The sequence below is a fragment of the Malaclemys terrapin genome, chromosome 7, assembly GCF_027887155.1.
Source record: "Malaclemys terrapin pileata isolate rMalTer1 chromosome 7, rMalTer1.hap1, whole genome shotgun sequence".
In the NCBI taxonomy this organism is placed as follows: Eukaryota; Metazoa; Chordata; order Testudines; family Emydidae; genus Malaclemys; species Malaclemys terrapin.
The window spans coordinates 74,705,974-74,725,955 of NC_071511.1; the positions used below are offsets into that span (position 1 = coordinate 74,705,974).

The 19,982-nt window shown below is 41.8% G+C and overlaps 2 protein-coding genes across 5 annotated transcripts in view; one reads left to right on the plus strand and one right to left on the minus strand.

Moving 5' to 3' along the window:
• Positions 1–6,259, minus strand: part of SNCG (synuclein gamma) — a 64,465-nt gene extending 58,206 nt beyond the window's left edge. The window contains exons 1-2 of one of the 3 annotated variants that reach the window (XM_054034924.1): positions 6,117–6,259; positions 1,958–2,103 (exon numbers count right to left, since the gene is read on the minus strand). The gene's annotated coding sequence lies outside the window, so the exon portion shown is untranslated. Of the gene's footprint in view, positions 1–1,957; positions 2,104–3,742; positions 3,948–6,116 lie in introns of those variants that run through there. The other 2 variants (XM_054034925.1, XM_054034926.1) reach the window with 2 other exon arrangements.
• Positions 1–19,982, plus strand: part of MMRN2 (multimerin 2) — a 56,219-nt gene that overhangs the window by 18,488 nt on the left and 17,749 nt on the right. The window contains exons 1-3 of one of the 2 annotated variants that reach the window (XM_054034922.1): positions 7,665–7,753; positions 16,138–16,260; positions 19,525–19,631. In XM_054034922.1, the coding sequence (XP_053890897.1) occupies positions 7,722–7,753; positions 16,138–16,260; positions 19,525–19,631 (262 nt within the window). In that variant the 5' untranslated portion in view covers positions 7,665–7,721. Of the gene's footprint in view, positions 1–7,664; positions 7,754–16,137; positions 16,261–19,524; positions 19,632–19,982 lie in introns of those variants that run through there. The other variant, XM_054034921.1, reaches the window with a different exon arrangement.

Consider the following 19,982-nt stretch of genomic DNA (forward strand, 5'->3'; position numbering starts at 1 on the left):
GACTCAAGTAGGACCTGCTACCTAGCTTAATGGAGATGTTTCTGTTCTTGGGCGCAGCATAATCAGCCTTCTCCAGATATCCCAGTGTTTTAGATTATTTCGTGTCATTAAAAAACTCAGGTCATTCCATTAGCTCACTGCAGGTCCATCTCGCAGCCATCAATGCCTTCCTTCCTTCAGGTAGACAGACATTCCATTTTCACTCACCCAACAACAGTGAGATTCGTGAAACACTTAGTCAGGACTTTTCTGCCAGTGGACAAATCTACACCTCAAAGGGATCTCAATCTTGTCCTATCAGTACTCACCAGACCACCATTTGAATCATTAGCAACATGTTCCATGTCCCACTTAATCCATGAAAGTTGTATTTTTAGTTGCCATTACTGCCTCCACAAGAGTAAGCAAGATGGCCACCCTTATAGTAGACCCACCATATACTATTTTTCACAAGGAAAAGGTCTCCCTTTGATTCCGTCCTCAGTCCCTCCCCAAGGTTATTTCTGAATTAATTACATATCAACCATCTATCCACATATGCTTTCTTCACAAAACCCCATGCTTCTGCCAAAAGGAAAAGCATTCATTCCCTCAATGTCAGATGTGCCTTGTGTGACACTGTATGAAATCTGGGGGACACTTTAGGATATTATGAATATTGTAAAATTGAAATGAGTTGTGCCAAATATGCCATGTAAGATAGCTGCAAAAATGTTATAATTTGCCAAGTATGATAATATATATATATATATAGAGAGAGAGAGAGAGAGAGTATAGCTGTATTTCCAAATTTATGCTGTGTTTCTGGGTGACACTCCCAGACAGATTGGCATCAGCACTAGGCCTGCTTGATGGCCCATCAAGGGACATCAACTATACAATGAACCCATTGAAAGAAACAAGGACTACACCTTTTGAGGCAGCAAACCATGTAGGGGCATGCCTATGGACAAAACTGTAAAATTTTTCCATGCCATGTGCTGGACAGCTTATGTTTGGAACAAAGGAAGTACAAGCCACATGGCAAAAGGAATATAAAGGGCAACTGCATCATCTTCATTTTGTCTTCAGTCCTGCTTCTTACCTCTGGGGGAACTTTGCTACAAACTGATGCTCTGAACAAAGGACTGAATGACCCATCCAAGCTGTGGATGTATTCTAGAGGGACTTTCAAGCTAACAAACTCACCACTACTGCTAAGAACCTGATACATGGACTTTGAATCTTTGTATGTATGGGACTGCTTTATCATTTAACAACTCTCTTCTTGTTCTTTCTTCATTCTTTATAATAAACCTTTAGTTTTAGATACTAAAGGATTGGCTGGCAACGTCGTATTTTGGGTAAGAGCCAAACTTATATTGACCTTTGGGATCAGAAGAACATTTTGCATATGTGAGCAGAGTTTTAAAATAACTTCTCACTGTACTGGACCTATGTGCTGATTGAGAGCCAGAGAACTGGAATGCAATAAAGGGGGCTGTATGATTTTTTTTTTGTTTCTTGATAACCAGTGTGGGGGGAATCAGAAGCACAGTTTGTGACTGGTTGGAGAGTTTAACTTCAGTGTTATCCACCAGTCTTGGGAATATCTGCTTTCCCTTTTGCAGCCAGACCTTGGCATGTCCAGTGAGGGCTACTCCGGGAACCCTGGGTCACACCTGGTTCTACCTGTAAAGGACCACACCTATCAGAACATCACCAAGGTTATTTCTCACTATAGCAGAAGAGTCGCAAAGACGAGCATTATCCTGTGAGAGAATCTCTAAATGGATTTCTGGGTGCATCATCACATGCTGCCAATTAGCACATATCCGTCCATTCAGGCCTGTGCTGCCGATGCATCTTTGCTGCCAGCATCCTCACACCCCCTCCACTCTGAATACTGCTTGTCAGTCACCCGCATGTGGAATACACATAGGAATCAGCATGTGAAGAAGAAATGGAGGTTACTTACCTATAACTGGAAGTCTTTCGAGATGTGTGGTCCCTACCTGCAATCCACTACCTGCCGTCCTTCTCCTCAGTTCGCATCTTACTGGATTCACGGTAAGAAGAGGAACTGGAGAAGTGTCAGCCCATGGTGCTTCTTAAGCCTTCAGTCTAGAACAAGAAGAACTACTGAGCATGTGTAGGCCAACAGACACAGCTTGTTAGAATTTCTGGTCTTGGGCGCATGGCTCACATGCATTCCCACGGATGAAATACAGATAGAGACCGCATCTCAAAGACATTCCAGTTACAGGTAAGTAACCTCCATTTTTCACATGTTAGCAGGTCAAATTAAAGACTACAGGGGAACCAAGTGTTTACCTTGATCTGTTAACTTGTGTTAAAATTACAAACCACCTGGTCTTCACTAGGGTTTTACCTCAAGTGAGTTCACATGGGCAAAGAATACTTTTTTTCCTAGTAAAGACAAACCTAAATGTTCGCAGGATGGGGAGCCCGAGAGACACCTTGATTTGCTACTGAAGGAAGAGACTAATGGTTATGTGGAAAAAGCAGGACACTTGGATTAAAGTAAACTAAAAGATAGGCACATATGTTTTGAGAATCCATTCAACAAGCAGAATTGAGAGAGTAGCTGAGAAGCTGTATCTAATGGAGTAATAACAGATAATGGGTCACATTTATTCCTGGTGTAACTCTGTCAGTGGAGTTACACCAGGGATTAATTTGGCCCAGTGCTTGGATTCAGCAGAGACTGTAAAACATGAGAAACAACAAAAATATCCAACTATTTATGGCACTGGGTTACTGGTGAGTGCAGAAGACAGTGCCTTAGCCTGCAGACGTGAACCAAACATTGCTTTCCACCAGGCTGGAGAGAAGCCTTTTCCACTTATTCCATCAACAAAAAGTCTGTCTTATTCCTGCCCATTTGCCAGGCAGTCACTTGAATCAAAGTGAAATTGTTCAAGAGGGAATGAAAAGCAGTGGGCATTAGACCAACCATAAAATTAGTCTATCCAATGAATAAACCTAGACACAGTTTCACAGGATGCCCAGAGGAAAAAAATGTAGATGTAGAACACAAGGTTTTTGTGATCCCATAAACAAGCTGAATAAGGAAACAATTTGGCTCACGTTGAGAGCTTTCTGGGAATGTTTAGGGCTTAATCCATAGCCAGTGAAGTCAATGGAAAGACTCCCATTGTCTTCTGTGAGTTTTGGCTCAGGTCCTTATAGACCTCTAAGTTGCTCCTTTAATATCAGAAATAAACTTTTTTTCTTGATCCTAATGAAACCTGGGAATTTTTCTTAACACATACCATACTCTGAAAGAAAACTGTTGAAAAGAGATAGGCTAAATAATTGCAATAAAAGGCAAAACTGCTTGCTCATCTGTCTACTGCACTTCAATACCAACTTGAAAAATGGCCCTCTGGTGAAAGATGAGTTGTAAACTTTATGGAACAGGACAACAAGAAAAGATATGGTGATTAAATACAAAACATGACACATATGCAACCTTCAGGTTCCACTAGTAAGCACTCGAAAGTCAGGAAATGCCTAAATTAAGGTTAACTGCAAAGAATGGAGAAGTGAACAGAAGGGCGTGAATGCAGTCAAAGAGAAATTCTATTTAGAAGCTGCCAAACTATTTGCAAGTATTTTAATCCCTATTCATCCAGCTTTAATGCTGATAACTGTCCAAAATAAGCAGCAGGCCTTACCTATTACTGACCCCAATTCTCCTTTACTTCACTTGAACAGTTTAAAGTGGGTTTAAACATACCTCTGGTATAGTGGGGTGTTCACTGCTGCTACATATCTACCAATATAGGCCTTCTCCCAGCCCCTGGTAAAGGGGGTGGTTTTGGCCAGGCTGAAGGAGGGGAGCAACCAGCAGGAGTCAAGGCAGTAGTGCACTGAGATCTGGCTCTTCTGTGCTGGTCTCATAGAGGACCACTGCAGAGTCTGCAGCGCAGGTGATTTGGAACTGTCTGCTCATCAGGTCCGTTCTGTGATCTGTTTATTAGGGTTTCAGACTGATAACTGGAATACCTACTGAATAAATATATGTGCAGTCATATAGGAGCCCTCGTGCCTCCCCATGCATGAATTGTTTTAGATTAACAACTCATAAGGAACTTGTTGTTTTGGAGCAGTATCTGGGAGGGGTAAACAAATCAGCACAGATGATGACTCATGGGGTGTGGATTGTTTTCACTGGGAAAGAACAAAAGCACTAGAGCAAAAGAGTCCTATTTTAAATGCAGGTTTCCACATGATTGCACACCCCTGCCTGAACCTGGCAGACTTCACACAGAATGGTTCCAATACTAGTTAGAGTTGGCAGTCAAGCAAAGTTGCATTGTTAGCTCAGAAGAATGTAGTGAGGCTCTGAAAGGGAAAGCCTCTCCCAGTTCTGACTTGCAAAGCACACAGGACCCATCCCAGGCTTTCAGCTCTGATTTCAGCAGTAAGGCCCAAATCCTCAACAGTATTTAGGTGCCCAGTTCCCATTGATTTCAAGCCTCTCTCAGTTTTTATGTTGTCCTTTATTTGTCAAAACTATTAGAGATAGATGATGATCCTCAGCTGGAGTAAATTGGCATCGCTCTGTTGACTTCAGCTGAACTACCCTGATTGACACCAGCTGAGAATCTAGCCTTCAGTGAGTAAGGACAGGATAAAGACATCAGGATTTGGCCCATGGTGAAAAGCAGACGTTTTTACAGCATGGTCTACACTTTCAAATTGTCGGTGTAACTTGTGTCACTTAGGGGTCTGAAAAATCCACACCCTGAGTGATGCAGTTAAACTGTCCTAACCCCCAGCGTGGAGAGCGCTAGGTTGACAGGAGAATTCTCCCATTGACCTAGCTACTGTCTCTCAGGGAGGTGGAGAACCAATGCTCTTGGAGAAGCCCTCTTGTTGGCATAGGTAATATCTTCACTGAAGTGCTACAGAGGTGAAGCTGTGCCACTGCAGCATTTTAAATGTACACAAATCCTGGTCCTCTAACTCTCCCTCCCACCACACAGGGTTCTATAGCACGGGCTCCAGCCGAAGCCTACACAGCAATGAAACCAGACATGCCAACTCTCATGAATTGATCATGAGAGATGCAATTTTTAACTAAAATTAAGCCTCCTCATGATCTGTGATAGAACACTCACTTGTCAGGATTGTTTATCAAGATGAGTGAGGCTTAATTTTAGTTAAAAATCTGTCAGCCCCGGGACCCTCCTCTTCCCACTGCCCTGGGGTGCACATTGTTGTGGGGAGTCACTTCAATACACCTCCTCTGCCATGACTGTGTATTGCCTCTCTCATCAGCTGCTTAGAGCAGTGCTGCCCAGATTGCTCAGCTTCCACCAGCATCTCCTTTTCATTTCCCCAGGATTTTCCTTCCTGCTCTGGGCACGGCTGCTGCTTCTGACCAGGAGCAAGGTAGAGTTAAGATTCCATCATCTTCCTGTGCATCCCCCAATCCTGATTGAGGGCTTCCTGTAGGAGAGCAGCAGGATATGAGGCAATAGTTGGGCCATAAAAGGTATGGGGCATTCATTGACTTTTGGGGGGAAGTAAAGTTTTGTGCAGCTCCATGCGTGATGTTCCTCATGTGGTTGTTCCCCCCCCCCCGCCCCGACAGTGGCAGGGGACCATTTAGGGGAGGCTAGTGACTTTTTCATATTAGTGCAAAATGTCCTGCATGGAGCTGCACAAACTTTGGCAGCTATGGGAACAGGTGACTGCCATGGCCTGGGAGGGAAGGAGATATTTGCGATACCTGCAGGCCCTGCTCCATAATTGCATAAGGATAAGAGCTCTTTGCATTATTGCGAGAGCTCCTGCAGGAGAAGCAAAAATCCTCTTCCTTTCCATAAATATGCAAGAGCCGGCAGTACTGTGCTAATCACACATACATCGGGAGTAGGCAGGGGAAGATCAAAAATCAGAAGGTCGAATAAAAAAATCATGATTTAAGCTTTTATAAGAATCTTGTGATTTTTAGGCCAATCTCATGATTTTTTTTTGAGTCTCATGGTTTTTGAGCTGTTTGGGTTGGCAATACTGTGAAACAGCCCCTCAGCCCAATCCCCGCTTGCCCAAGTCAGCTGGCATGGGCCAGCTGTGGGTTTTTCTTTGCTATGTATACATACCCTGAATCTCCACTTTCACTCCAGCTTTCAGAGCACTGCAGGATTCCTCAAATTCCAGGGGCCACTGCAATATGTTGATTTCCAAGAAACAAAAAAATTTGTTTAGCAACAGGGATAGCAGAAGTCTCAAAAGCAATCACATTTCTTTCTAAGAGTGTCAGACTCAGGGAACAGAAAATGCTCTGCATACCCTGACAAACCCAAAGGCTGTGGTTTGGTGAACTTTCCTAACAGTGCAGTCTAAACCTTTTTCATTCAGCTGTGTTCCCCATACCATTTCCACTTCTGTGCTGGCTTCCTTCCCTCCCACTAATTGCTAAGCTGCTCTCCTGGCTGGTGATGTCAGTCTTTGCTTTAGTGCTTGACATGGTTTCCCATTGTTTCAGCAGTTGAGTCTCTGAGGCAAACTTTTCCCATATATGACACTAATCAAAGCTTTAGTTCCTGTGTTCCCATTTAAAAATATACTCTATAAAGCTCTGCTGTTCTTTATCAGACACAGCCTTATCCCCTAGACAAACAATGTACTCTTTTAATGCAAGCCCCATTGAAATAATGGAGTATAAGAGTCTCCTGACCTTTCCGAACAACCCATCTGACATTTACCACATTGTACGGGGCTTTATTTTTATTTTTAGTAACTAGTTGGTTTCTTTGGGAATGTAGTTTTATATCAAAACACCTCATTGTATGAAGGGAACAGTAGCACCTTTCTGGGCTTAGGATAAGCTATAGTGCCACAATTAGATGGTTCTATCCTATACACTCATACTCACATGAGCAAAATGTTGCATCCAACACAGGAATTCTCTATTAGACCTTGTCTTGACATATAAAGAAGAACTCATCACAGAACTAAAAATTAATAGTAACTTAGATACAAGTGATCATGACTTGATCACATTTATAAAGTTCAAACAGAATAAAGTCCAGACCAGTGATATATATACTCGGTGCATTAAAAAGGCCAGTTTCACAAAGCTGAAAACAATTATGAGCAAGATCAGCAAGGAGGAAGAATTTAATCTGAAAAATGTGAGTGATAATTGAGAATTGTTTAAGAACAATTTACTAGATGCCTCAAATGCTGCAATCCCATCATAAAGGAAGAAGGCCATATTGGTTAAAAAAATGACCAAGTTTAGAGGGGAAGTAAAGGCAGCTATAAAAAATAAAAAAATAATATATAACAAATAGAAGAAAGGGGAAGTTGATAGTAATAAATATAAATCAGAAGCTAGGAATTATAGAAAATTGATAAGGGAAGCAAAGGGACACAAGGAGAACACTCTAGCCAGCAGAGTTAAGGACAACAAGAACAACTTTTAAAAAGTATATTAGGAACAAAAAGAATCCTAACAATGGCATTGTTAATAGTAGAATTATCAGTACTAATGCACAAATAGTCAATCAATTTTCCTGCTCTGTATATGGGAAAAAGACAGATAATGTAGTCATATCATATGACACTCTTTCATTCCACTAGTATCTCAGGAGGATGTTAAATTGCAGCTACTAAAGTCAGACATTTTTAAATCAGCAGGTCTGGATAACTTGCATCCAAAAGTTTTAAAAGAGCTGGGTGAGGAGCTTGCTGGACCATTAATGTTGACTTTCAATAAGTATTGGAACACCAGGTAAGTTCCAGAAGATGGAAAGAAAGCTAATGTTGTGCCAATGTTTGAAAAAGGTCAATGGACTGATGTGAGTAATTATAGACCTGTCAGTCTGACATCGATCATGGGCAAGATAATGGAGCAACTAATATGGGACTCAATTAATAAAGAATTAAAGGCGGGTAATGTAATTAAAGCTAATCAACATGGGTTTATGGAAAATAGATTCTATTTTTTTATTACATTACAAGTTTGGTTGATAAAAGTAATAGTGTTGATGTAATATAGTTAGACTTCTGTAAGGCATTTGACTTGGTACTGCATGACATTTTGATTAAAAAACTAGAACTATATAAAATTAACATGGCACACGTTAAATGGATTAAACGCTGGTCTCAAAAAGTAATTGTAAATGGGGAATCATTATCAAGCAGGTATGTTTTTAGAGGGGTCCCGAAGGGATCAGTTTCTGGCTCTATGCTAGTTTTTATTAATTTAAAAAAAAATTAACAATGATCTGAAGAAAACAAAATCATCACCGATAACGTTTGCGTATGATACAAAAAATAGGGGGAGTGTTAAATAATGAAGGGGACAAATCACTGCTACAGAGTGATCTGGATAGCTTGGTTAGCTGGGTGCAAGCAAACAATATGTTTTAATATGGCTAAATGTAAATGTATATATCTAGGAACAAAAATGGGGGACTCTCTCCTGGAAAGCAATGACTCTGAAAAAGATTTGGGGGTCCTGGTGGATAGTCAGCAGAACATGAGCTCCCACTGCAATGCTGTGGCCAAAAGGGCTAATGTGATCCTTGGATGCATAAACGGTGGAATCTGAAGTGGAGTAGAGAGGCTGTATTACCTCCGTTCTCTGTATTTGGTACTGTTGCGACCACTGCTGGAATACACTGTCCATTTCTGGTGTCCACAGTTCAAGAAGAATGTTGATAAATTGAAGAGGGCTCAGAAAAGAGCCACAACATTGATTAAAAGATTGGAAAACATGCCTTATAGTGATACGCTAAATAGATCGAGCTCTTTGAGTGTAATGGAGAGAATGGTAAGGAATGACTTGATTACTGCCTAAGTACCTATATGGAGAACAAATATTTGTAATGGGTTCTTCAGACAAAGGTATAACATGATCCAATGGCTGGAAGTTGAAGCTAGACAAATTCAGACTTGAAATAAGGCATATATTTTTAACTGAGAGAGTAATTAACCATTGGACCAATTTACTAGGGTCATGGTGGATTCTCCATCATGGACAATTTTTAAATCAAGGTTGGATATTCTTCTTAAATATCTGCTCTAGGAATTATTTTGGGGAAGTTCTATGACCTGCGTTATACTGGAGGTCAGATGAGATGATCCCAATGGCCCCTTCAGGCCTTGGATTCTATTAATCTATTAAAAGTGTTTGCAGGATCAGGCATATCATATGGCAGTGAACAGTGCTACTTTGTGGCGTATCAGATGCCGCAAGATAATAAATTAAACACCAAATCCCAGAAGATTGTAAAACAGGGTTAAAGTGCAGATTAAGATAAAAAATTTGACCCTATAAAAAGGGTACCTTCTTACTCAGCAGACCTGCTCCCTTTGTCTGTTTGGCCATACTGGGTCAGACCAAAGGTTCATCTAGCCCAGTATCCTGTCTTCCAACACTGGCCAATGCCAGGTGCCCCAGAGGGAATGAACAGAACAGGTAATCATCAAGTGATCCATCCCTGTCACCCATTCCCAGCTTCTGGCAAACAGAAGCTAGGGATATCATCCCTGTCCATCCTGGCTAATAGCCATTGATAGATCTATCCTCCATGAACTTATCTAGTTCTTTTTTGAACCCTGTTATAGTCTTGGCCTTCACAACATCCTCTGGCAAGGAGTTCCACAGGTTCACTGTGTGCTGTATGAAAAAATACTTCCTTTTGTTTTAAACCTGCTGCCTACTAATTTCATTTGGTGACCCCTAGTTCTTGTGTTAAGAGGAGTACATAACACTTCCTTATTTACTTTCTTCACATCAGTCATGATTTTCTAGACCTCATCCTACCCCCCAGTCATCTCTTTTCCAAGCTGAAAAGTCCCAGTCTTATTAATCGATACTCATATGGAAGCCATTCCACACCCCTAATAATTTTTGTTGCCCTTTTCTGAACCTTTTCCAATTCCAATATATCTTTTTTAGATGGGGCAACCACATCTGCACATAGTATTCAAGATGTGGGTGTACTGTGGATTTATATAGAGGCAATATGATATTTTTTGTCTTATCTATCCCTTTCTTAATGATTCCCTACATTCTGTTTGCTTTTTCGACTGCCGCTGCACATTGAATGGCTGTTTTCAGAGAACTATCCACGATGACTCCAAGATCTCCTTTTTAAGTGGTAACAGCTAATTTAGACCCCATCATTTTATATGTATAGTTGGGATTATGTTTTCCAATGTGCATTACCTTTGCATTTATCAGCATTGAATTTCATCTGCCAGTTTGTTTCCCAGTCACCCACTTTGGTGAGATCCTTTTGTACCTCTTTGCAGTCTGCTTGAGACTTAACTATCTTGAGAAGTTTAGTATCATCTGCAAATTTTGCCACCTCACTGTTTACCCCTTTTTCTAGATCATTTATGAATATGTTGAATAGGACTGGTCCCAGTACAGACTCCTGCTGGACACCATTATTTACCTCCATTATGAAAACTGACCATTTATTCCTAACCTTTGTTTCCTGTCTTTTAACCAGTTACCAATCCATGAGAGGACCTTCCCTCTTATCCCATGATAGCTTACTTTGCTTAAGAGCCTTTGGTGAGGGACCTTGTCAAAGGCTTTCTGAAAATTTAAGTACACTATATCCACTGGATCCCTCTTATCCATATGCTTGTTGACCTCCTCAAAGAATTCTAATAGATCGGTGAGGCATGATTTCCCTTTACAAAGACCATGTTGACTCTTCCCCAACAAATTATGTTCATCTATGTGTCTCGACAATTTTACTATAGTTTCAACCAGTTTGCCTGGTACTGAAGTCAGGCTTACTGGCCTGTAATTGCTGGGATCACCTCTGGAGCCTTTTTAAAAATTGCTCTAAAGCTGTAAAATGTTTGTTCTGAAACTGTGTGTGACATTGCACTCTATATGATTCTATGAAAGTATGCTGATGAGTGTGAATATAATGTAACTAAAATATGCTTCATGCAAAAGTCTCTTGTAAGATATCATTACAAAGCTTAGAATTTACTGAGTGTGGTCATCCTATTTGTATAAATGTATCTCTCTTGTATCTGAAACTAGAAATATGAAATATAACTCTGAGGTGCTATTGTAGTTATGCAAAGTATGGGCCATTAATGATGGTTTGGAATCTTAATGGCTCCCATTAACCAGGACGATTGACTGTAGATGGCTGTTTTACTTGTAAGTCTTCCTTTATACGTGTGTGCTGGCAAGTGGGTAATGAAGTCTTACAGTGACACATGACCATGTCACCTGAACTGGAATCCATCTTTAACCTGGTGTTTTTCCATTGAGAAGGAGGGGTGGAAACCCAGAGGGACAAAGGATTCCTGCCTTATGCAAAAGATATATAAGTGGGTGGAACAGAACAAAGGGGGAGCCATCATGAAAAATCCCCTAGCTACCACCTGAGCTGGAACAAGGGCTGTATCAGGGGAAAGGATTGTGCCCAGACTAGGAAGACATCCAGTCTGTGAAAGAAACTTATTGAAACATCTCTGAGGGTGAGATTTTATCTGCATTCAGTTTTATTACTGTATTAGGCTTAGAGTGGCATGTTTTATTTTATTTTACTTGGTAATTCACTTTGTTCTGTCTGCTATTACTTGGAACCACTTAAATTCTACTTTCTGTTTTTAATAAAATTACTTTTTATTAATTAACCCAGAGTATGTATTAATACTGGGGAGGGGGAGTAAACAGCTGTGCATATCTTTCTATTAGTGTTATAGAGGGTGAACAATTTATGTTTTTTTCCTGTATAAGCTTTATACAGGGTAAAATGATTTATTTGGGGTTTAGACCCCATTGGGAGTTGGGCATCTGAGTGTTAAAGGCAGGAACACTTCTGTAAGCTGTATTCAATTAAGTCTGCAGCTTTGGGGCACGTGGTTCAGACCCTGGGTCGGTGGTGGAGAATACTGGTGTGTCTGGCTCAATAAGACGGGGTGCTGGAGTCCCAAGCTGGCAGGGAAAGCAGGGGCAGAAGTAGCCTTGGCACATCAGTTGGCAGCCCCCAAGGGGGTTTCTGTGATCCAACCCGTCACACTATGGTCTTGTCTACCTACACATTTTTGTTGGCAAAAGGGCATCTTTTGCCAACAAAACAGTGGAGGTGCACACACTACAAAGGTACTTTTGGTGGCAAAACTCCGGTGTTTTGCCGAAAAAAATAAAACCACCTCGATGAGAGTCATAAAGCTTTTTGCGGCAAAGTTAAAGCAACAACGTGTCAGTGTAGACATTGCTGTTTGTTATGTCGCCATAACTGGCCTCCTTCAATATTCCACAGTGCCCACACCTTGACCACTCTGCTCACTGTTTTGAATTCGACTGCCCTGCAGCCATGCACCCCTCCCCTTTCAAAGCTCCAGGAAGATTTGACATTCCTCAGCCTGGAGAGCTCACAGAGCTGCTGAGGATGCTGCTCCTGGCAGCTGAGCAGCTATGGGAGAACTCAGAATCATAGAGCCATTAATATGGAATTAGCAGGCTGGCAGAGCGGGCTGCTGCTGTGGGGGCGGGGAGGGGAGAGACTGCTCTGCCTTTCAGAGCCAGGGGCTGGTGGGGGGGTTGTTCCCCTCCCCCAGGATTGGTTGCTCAGGCTGCTGTCTGAACTTAGAGAGACAACATGCTGACACACTCTCCCCCAACACACACCACACGCTTCCAACACACACATGGTCTCTCTCGCCTATACACTTTCCCCACACACAGTCTCTCACACACTTCCCAACACACAGTTTGTTTCTGACTCTGCACACACACACACACTCCCTGTCACACACACTCCTCCTCTCCTGCTCTCCCCTCCCCCCACATACTTCAATAGAAAAGCAGCTGGCAATCTAGTAGGATGCCCAGGGAAAAATGGGATTGAGAAACCTGCATCATGTGATGCTGTACCTGCCCTATGAGGCATTGCAAACCCTTCCTGAAGCACCCTGTGGCCAGTTGCACAGTGGGGTATGTACCCACAGTGCACTGCTCTCTTTGTCATTGCAAGAGCTGCTAGTGTGGATGCGCTCTGCCAACACAAGGAGCATAGTGTGGATATGCAACAGTGGTTTAATTAAAGTGCTTTAATTAAAGTGGCATAACTTTTGTTGACAAACTCTGTAGTGCAGACATGGCCTATGTAACTCACCAAACTGGGGGGGCGGGGAGGGGGAACTTCACCTAATGCAAAATGTGGGATCCTACAGAAGGTGTTATCTCCTGCTTACCAGGAAAGACTATTGAATCCAAATAGGCCATTGTTGATTGCTTCCCTCAATCCACCCATGGAGCGATTAAATGCAGAAACACTTAGCCCATCGGTTTAAATTCTGGGGGAAGAGAATAAAAAGGCCTGTTAAAGAGAAATTATGATTCCTTTGCTGCCTGGACTCTGAGGGGTGAGGATTTCTAAGCATAAGCAAGGAATCTCCAACAGATTACCTTGGGTTAGCCTTAAAGGACACAATGTTTGCTTATTATAGAAGTTTCTGTTATCTTTTGGAACCTAATACTGTAACTCATTTGTGTGCATGTTACCTGCTTTAACCTTGTAAATAACTCTCATTTCTTTTTCCTAGTTAATCCTTAGTTAGTTTACTATAGGATTAGCTACAAGCATTGTCTTTGGTGTGAGTTCTAGGGTGCAAATTGACCTGGGTAAGTTACTGGTCGTTTGGGACTGAGAGTAACCTGAATATTTTGTCAAGTATCAGAGGGGTAGCCGTCTTAGTCTAAATCTGGAAAAAGCAACAGAGGGTCCTGTGGCACCTTTAAGACTAACAGAAGTATTAGAGCATAAGCTTTCACGGGTGAATGCCCAGAAGTGACCAACTTTCACAGAGTCAATCTTGCCTGGGTGGCAAGGAAGATTGGAATGCCGAGGAGACTGTGAATCCACATTGAGGCTATATAGTGGCTTAGGAATTTACACTTGTTACTTGATTGATGAAATCTAAGTCTACAACTCACGATCTGTTTGGAATTTGTGCCCTGCTTCTTAACAGTCTGCCCTGAGGTTGGTATTCTTGCTCATGAGTCACTGCAGACAGCATGACAGTGGTCACCTCTAAAAGAACAGGATAATTCAGGCTCCATTGCTCATCTGGTCCTTGGCCCAAGCCTGCTAATTAATGTCACTTGTAGAGGTGTTTTTTTCTGATGGGAATACTCGTCCACTAGGAAATGATGAAAACCACAAATCTGTTTGCAACTGATCTTCTAACAACCTTAATCTCCAGAAGGTGATGCTGTGAATAACAATGTGTGGGGCTCTGTTTCAAAGGAATTGTTACAGTTCTGCCCCTGTAGCTCTTATGGTTCAAGAGGCCGGGTTCAAGTAACCTGCCCACTGGGAGAAAGGTTACTTCTTAGATCTTAAGACCAGATGGGACCATTGGGATCATGTAGAACTCCTGGGTAACACAGGTCCATAGAATTTCACCAAGTGATTCCTGTGTCATAGATGCTGAGTTTCATGAGACAGCGTACCACAATGCATTTGCAAAACACTGTATCTTAGATTGAAAAGTCTGATTTAAATACCTCCCTAGGGGTACACTGTTCATTAGGTTATTGAAACAGTAGCCTCTTAGTTCCTCAGCTTTTCAGCCTGTTTCGTTAATGGACGCTTAGAGAGCCTAGCCTTTGTGGGTCAGTTCTTGTGGAGTTAAATTCCATGTAAAATCTTATGTTATTTTTGGTGAAAAATTGTCATTGGACATGTGAAATAGCCACTCTGATGGAGACCTGTGTTAATTAAACAAAAGGCACTAGGCTGTCTGTAGATATGTGATCTGTAAAATGTTACATCTGGTTCAATAGACTCTTCCTCTGGAAATGATTACAGCTAGAATGCTAGGCAGGGAGCCCAGTTTCCTTGCCATCGGGGACCCACTTATCTCTCTTGATCCTTTTTGCAAGCACCAAACTGACACAGTGCCATTTCTGTTAATTACTGAATTGGTGTTGTTGTTGCTTGGTTCCCTTACTGTTTGAATAATTGCTGAGCCTTCTTGCATAAACACTATCTGAACTAGGATGTTGAACATGCTTCCATTTTAACACTAATTACAAGCTGATTTTTCCAGGATGTTTTTCTTAGTTCAATTTCTTATTCAAGTTCATGTGTAAACCGATTCCTCTTCCTTCCCCCTTCGACCTTTACCCCGCCCCCTCCATTTTTGTTGTTACATTTAATTTTGGGCCTCACCTATGAAATTTTCAGTTCAGAGCAACTGTCCTGAGTGGGTTATAAAGCCTTGGAAATAGAGACATGCTGCGACTAGTGGATACCAATATAATTCAGCCTTGTAAAATTATCATGAGAATTTACCAATCCAGAAACAAAATCTACTTGGCCGCCCTTAGCATGACCATGAGAATGAAAAAACAAATGATACTGTATTCAATTTTCTAAGATGATTTTCCCTTGGTGAGATAATTTTTTCAAGGCTGCTGTAATTACGGTGACCAGACGTCCCGATAAAATCGGGATCGTCCCGATTTTTAGCTGTTTGCTCTGCCGGCAGCACTCGAATTTTTTTTTTTTTTTTTTGCTTGCTCTGCCGGCAGCACTCTGCTTCCTCCCCGTGTCCCAATATTTTCTTCCTCTGATCTGGTCACCCTAGCTGTAATTAATATATTAAAGGACCTAACATTAAACAAAATAATGGTCTAGGAACAGGCTTTCTATTAGTGGAGTTTATAGTTATATAGGGCCTTAGATTTTCAGAAGCAGTCTCCCATTGTATATCCAAAATTGATACCATTTAGATGCCTAGCTGCCTGATTGAACATGCTAGTCAAGTTATTTGATGTCTAAATGACATCAGTCAGCCAATAAGATACTTGCAGGTGAAGCTCTGAGCCTGCAAACTGAAACCAAAATTGAGAAGGTTGCAAACATGGCTCAAGGTCATGATAATGTCCCAAAATTCAGAGAATATTCTTCTGTATTGAACACTAATAAACATTACCATCCCAGACCAAAGCAAATTAACTATAAAGAAAAAGCTTTGGTGGAAATTTCCATTTTCCCGTGTCATCATTCAGCTTGAAAAGGAGGCCCCTCTGAATGGCACACTTCCCTTGCATTGCTATTACTAGGGATTTTTGAAATCTTTCATTTTAAATTCCTTCCCTGTGCTTTCCCCTCCCAGGAATTGGTGTTCCTTCATGAAGTCCCAGCTGGTCACGTACACAGCTGCCTGCAAGAAAGAGAAATATGTGATTAAATCACAGCAGCCTTGTTCAAATGGAGCCCCAGACTGCCAGAAAATCATGTAAGTATCCTTAGTGGTATTATTATTTGTATTATGGTAGTGGCCCAGGACCATGTTGTGTTAGGCACTGTACAAACACAAAACAAAGAGATGGGCCTGTCCCAAGGAGCTTACAAGTATCAGCCAAGAGGCAACAGGTGGGTATAGATAGATGAGAGAGTTCAAGTAAACAGTGAGGCAATATTGGCCAGTCTCTACACACCAGAAGCCTCGTCACTGTCAGGTTTTTTGTACAAGTCACAGAAATGAGAGTTTTGAGGGGTTTGAAAGAGGGCAATGGGGTTGCTTTGCCAGTTTTTACGGGGAGTGCCTCCCAAGCATGAGGGGCTGGCACAGGAGAAAGCATGAAGGTGTTTGTTTGAAAATTGAAAAACTGGGTAGTGGGGGCTGGCATCATAGGCCAATTGGCGGTGAGCATCAACAGTTCATAGGTAGGGTGGGGTTTGACTGTGAAGGGCCTTGAATGTGAAAAAAGCAGTTTATGTTTGATGTGATAGAAAAGGGGGAAGCCAGTGGAGGAATCAAAGAGAAGGGTGACGTGGTCAATGTGATGGGTTAGGAAAATGTGTTACAGTAAAATAAAACAAGCAGCCCAAACATCCTGCTTTTTTATATACCTCATAAAATTAGAGAACCCAAGGAATATTTGTTTAATTTTCCCATTATCTGCTTCTTTATTGGCTTCAGTAAAACCAATGGAGGCAGCTAAACCTTTTTCTTGTACATATTCAGGGTGAGATTTTCAGAAGTTCGTAAGCGACTTAGCATATGTATTCACTGCAAAAGAAAGTGTGTTCTTAAGTTGTGGTTGCCAATGTGTGTTAAAGTAGCAGTGAAGACTTGGCAACTCAGCATCTACTCAGGCTAGCAGCTCAAATTCAACGGCAGGCTCCTCTGTAGGCTTTCACACAAGCTGTTAACTGAAATTAAAAGCCAAGTTGCCTTGTGTTCACTGCTATTTCAACCTGTGTTAGCTAACACAGGTTAAGAATGTACTTTGTTTTGCAGAGAAGACATACCCATAGAAGCACAAGTCCCATTCAAACCCAACTGAGACTTGTACTCCTAAGTCATATGTGCTTGTGTGTAATCTAAACTTAGCTTAGGCATCTTTAACTGAGGGAAGAGTCCTTAACTGTCATCAGGGCTGGCTCTTGCTTTTTTGCCGCCCCAAGCAAACTGCGGGGGGGGGGGGGGAGCGGCGTTTGGAGCAGCGAAGCAAAAAAACCAAAAAACACAAACACCCGTGGGGCGGCTGGAGCGGCAAGGCACACAAACACACACACACACACACAAAAAACACCTGCGGGGCAGCCGGAGCGGCAAAGCAGAAAAAAAAAAAAAACCCTGCAAGGCGGCCGGAGCCGGAGTGCGCGCCCGGTCTAGCGCGGGGGGAGAGAGAAAAGGGGGGCGGCCAGGGCTTCAGCGGGGCGCGCACCACACGGCCTCTCCTGCTGCGCCACCTGCCGGGAGGGCTCTGCGCCGCTCCGGTCAGCTGGGAGGGAAGGACGCGGGCTGCCCTGCCGAGTTTGTTGCAGGGCGCTCCCCTCCTCTGCGCCGCCGCCCCCTACAGGGCGGCTGGAGCGGCAAACCAAAAAGAAAAAGAAAAAAGAAGGGCAGCCGGAATGCCGCCCCTTGGAATCTGCCGCCCCAAGCACGAGCTTGCTCGGCTGGTGCCTAGAGCCGGCCCTGACTGTGATATCTTTACTAAGGGAGTCACTAACTGATCTGTGCTTAAACACATTAAAAGAAAGGCTGAAGTCAGAGATCATTAAGACCCTGATCCTTAATGGCAGACTCTTACATATGCGTATTTCTATGCAATGTGTCTCCATTAACTTCAATGGGACTACTCACAATGCATAAAATTAAGCACAGTGTAAGTGTCTGCAGGTTTAGCACCTAAGATTGCATTGGGTACTATTCCCCCGAGAAGATGATGTCTGTGCAAGGAACAGTGGCAAGAGCTTGAGGTACCAATACTGGTATATTTGATAGTGGTTGGGAAACACTGGCTGAAAGATAATTGGTTAAAAATAATAAAAAATAAAATATTTAATATATAACCCGTTATTAATTTATTAAATTTTTTTTTTTAAATCTTATTTGTAACCTATTCATGCATTAATTTGTCCATTGCTCTGAACAATGAAATTAGACTGTCCAATTTGGTTTTTGTTTATAGCCTGTTTCAAGTCAGTTTTAAATGTCTCTGGTACTAGCAGTATGCTGCAAACTGCAGTAGAATGTCTGTTTAAAAATAAACTAGTTTCCATTATAATTTGTTTTCAAAAGTCAGAAAAGATATTCCAGTTGGCATTTGGATTTTGAGTGAAATTTGGACCTGAACGTATAATCCATCTGTGGTGTTTCTCATAGATACACCAATAACAAAACTGCAATTGTATGTCCCTTTAAGGCCACCACACAGTAACAGAAGACCACAACACTTCTGGAATTTAATCTAACTCCAACACTTGTGGAAGCAATTACAGTAGAACCGCAGAGTTACAAACACCAGAGTTACAAACTGACCAGTCAACCACACACCTCATTTGTAACCGGAAGTACACAATCAGGCAGTAGCAGGGACCAAAAAAAAAAAAAAAAAAAGGGGGGGGGGGGGCAAATACTGTATAGTACTGTGTTGAACATAAATTACTAAAAAAAAAAAAAAAAAAAATCAGGGAAAGCAGCATTGTTCTTCTGCATAGTAAAGTTTCAAAGCTGTATTAAGTTAATGTTCAGCTGTAAACTTTTGAAAGAACAGCCATAATGTTTTGGCAGTTACAAACATTTTGAGAGTTACAAACAACCTTCATTCCTGAGGTGTTCCTAATTCTGAGGTTCTATTGTACAGAGTGGAACAAGTTGTTGGAGCTCTTCTAATTAAAGAATGGTAACCTCTACCTCTGAGTGTGACTGGTTTTACATTTGTAAGACACTATGGAAACTAACATTCAGTTGCTAACCCTGGACTCCTTTATAACTATCACAATGATACTTCTTTTCTGCAAGAGGCATGTAGCGAGGGGTCTACTAAAAAAAGTATGAAAATCAAATCACAGTGTACTGAGGTGGAAAAGAGCGCTTTCACTACACAGACAGTCAGAATGCTCTGCTGAGCAGCATAGATGCATGTTATTTGATTTCTTAATTTTTTGTACTAGCCATCTAGTACAGTATTAGGACCAGATTCTCAGCTGGTGGAGATTTATACCAATTGAGAATCAGGTCCTTAGTCTCATGTTTTTCATTTTCCAGGTATAGGGCAACTTTGAAGCCAGTGTATCGTGTGAAGCAGAAGGTTTTAAACTCTTTGCACTGGAAATGCTGCCCTGGTTATATTGGCGAGAACTGTGAACAACGTGGTAAGGAAAGTTAGAAAGTGAATGTGAGAATTAAGACTAGACACCAATCATGGTAGTTTGGGAGGGGCAGGGAGAACTTCTCTTTTTTAAATAATTAGGAACAAGAGATCTAAGTTGAGCAACAGGACTTAATTTTCTGCATTAGACCTTCTCTAAAGGCTTTCATTCCATTTTAGATGTCTGTATTTTTTTTAAAAAGACTGTTACTCATCTGTTCTTGTGTCTAAGGGTATGTTTACACTACCCGCCGGATTGGCGGGCAGCAATCAATCCAGGAGGGATCGATTTATCGCGTCTAGTCTAGATGCGATAAATCAACCACCGAGTGCTCTCCCGTGGACTCCTGTACTC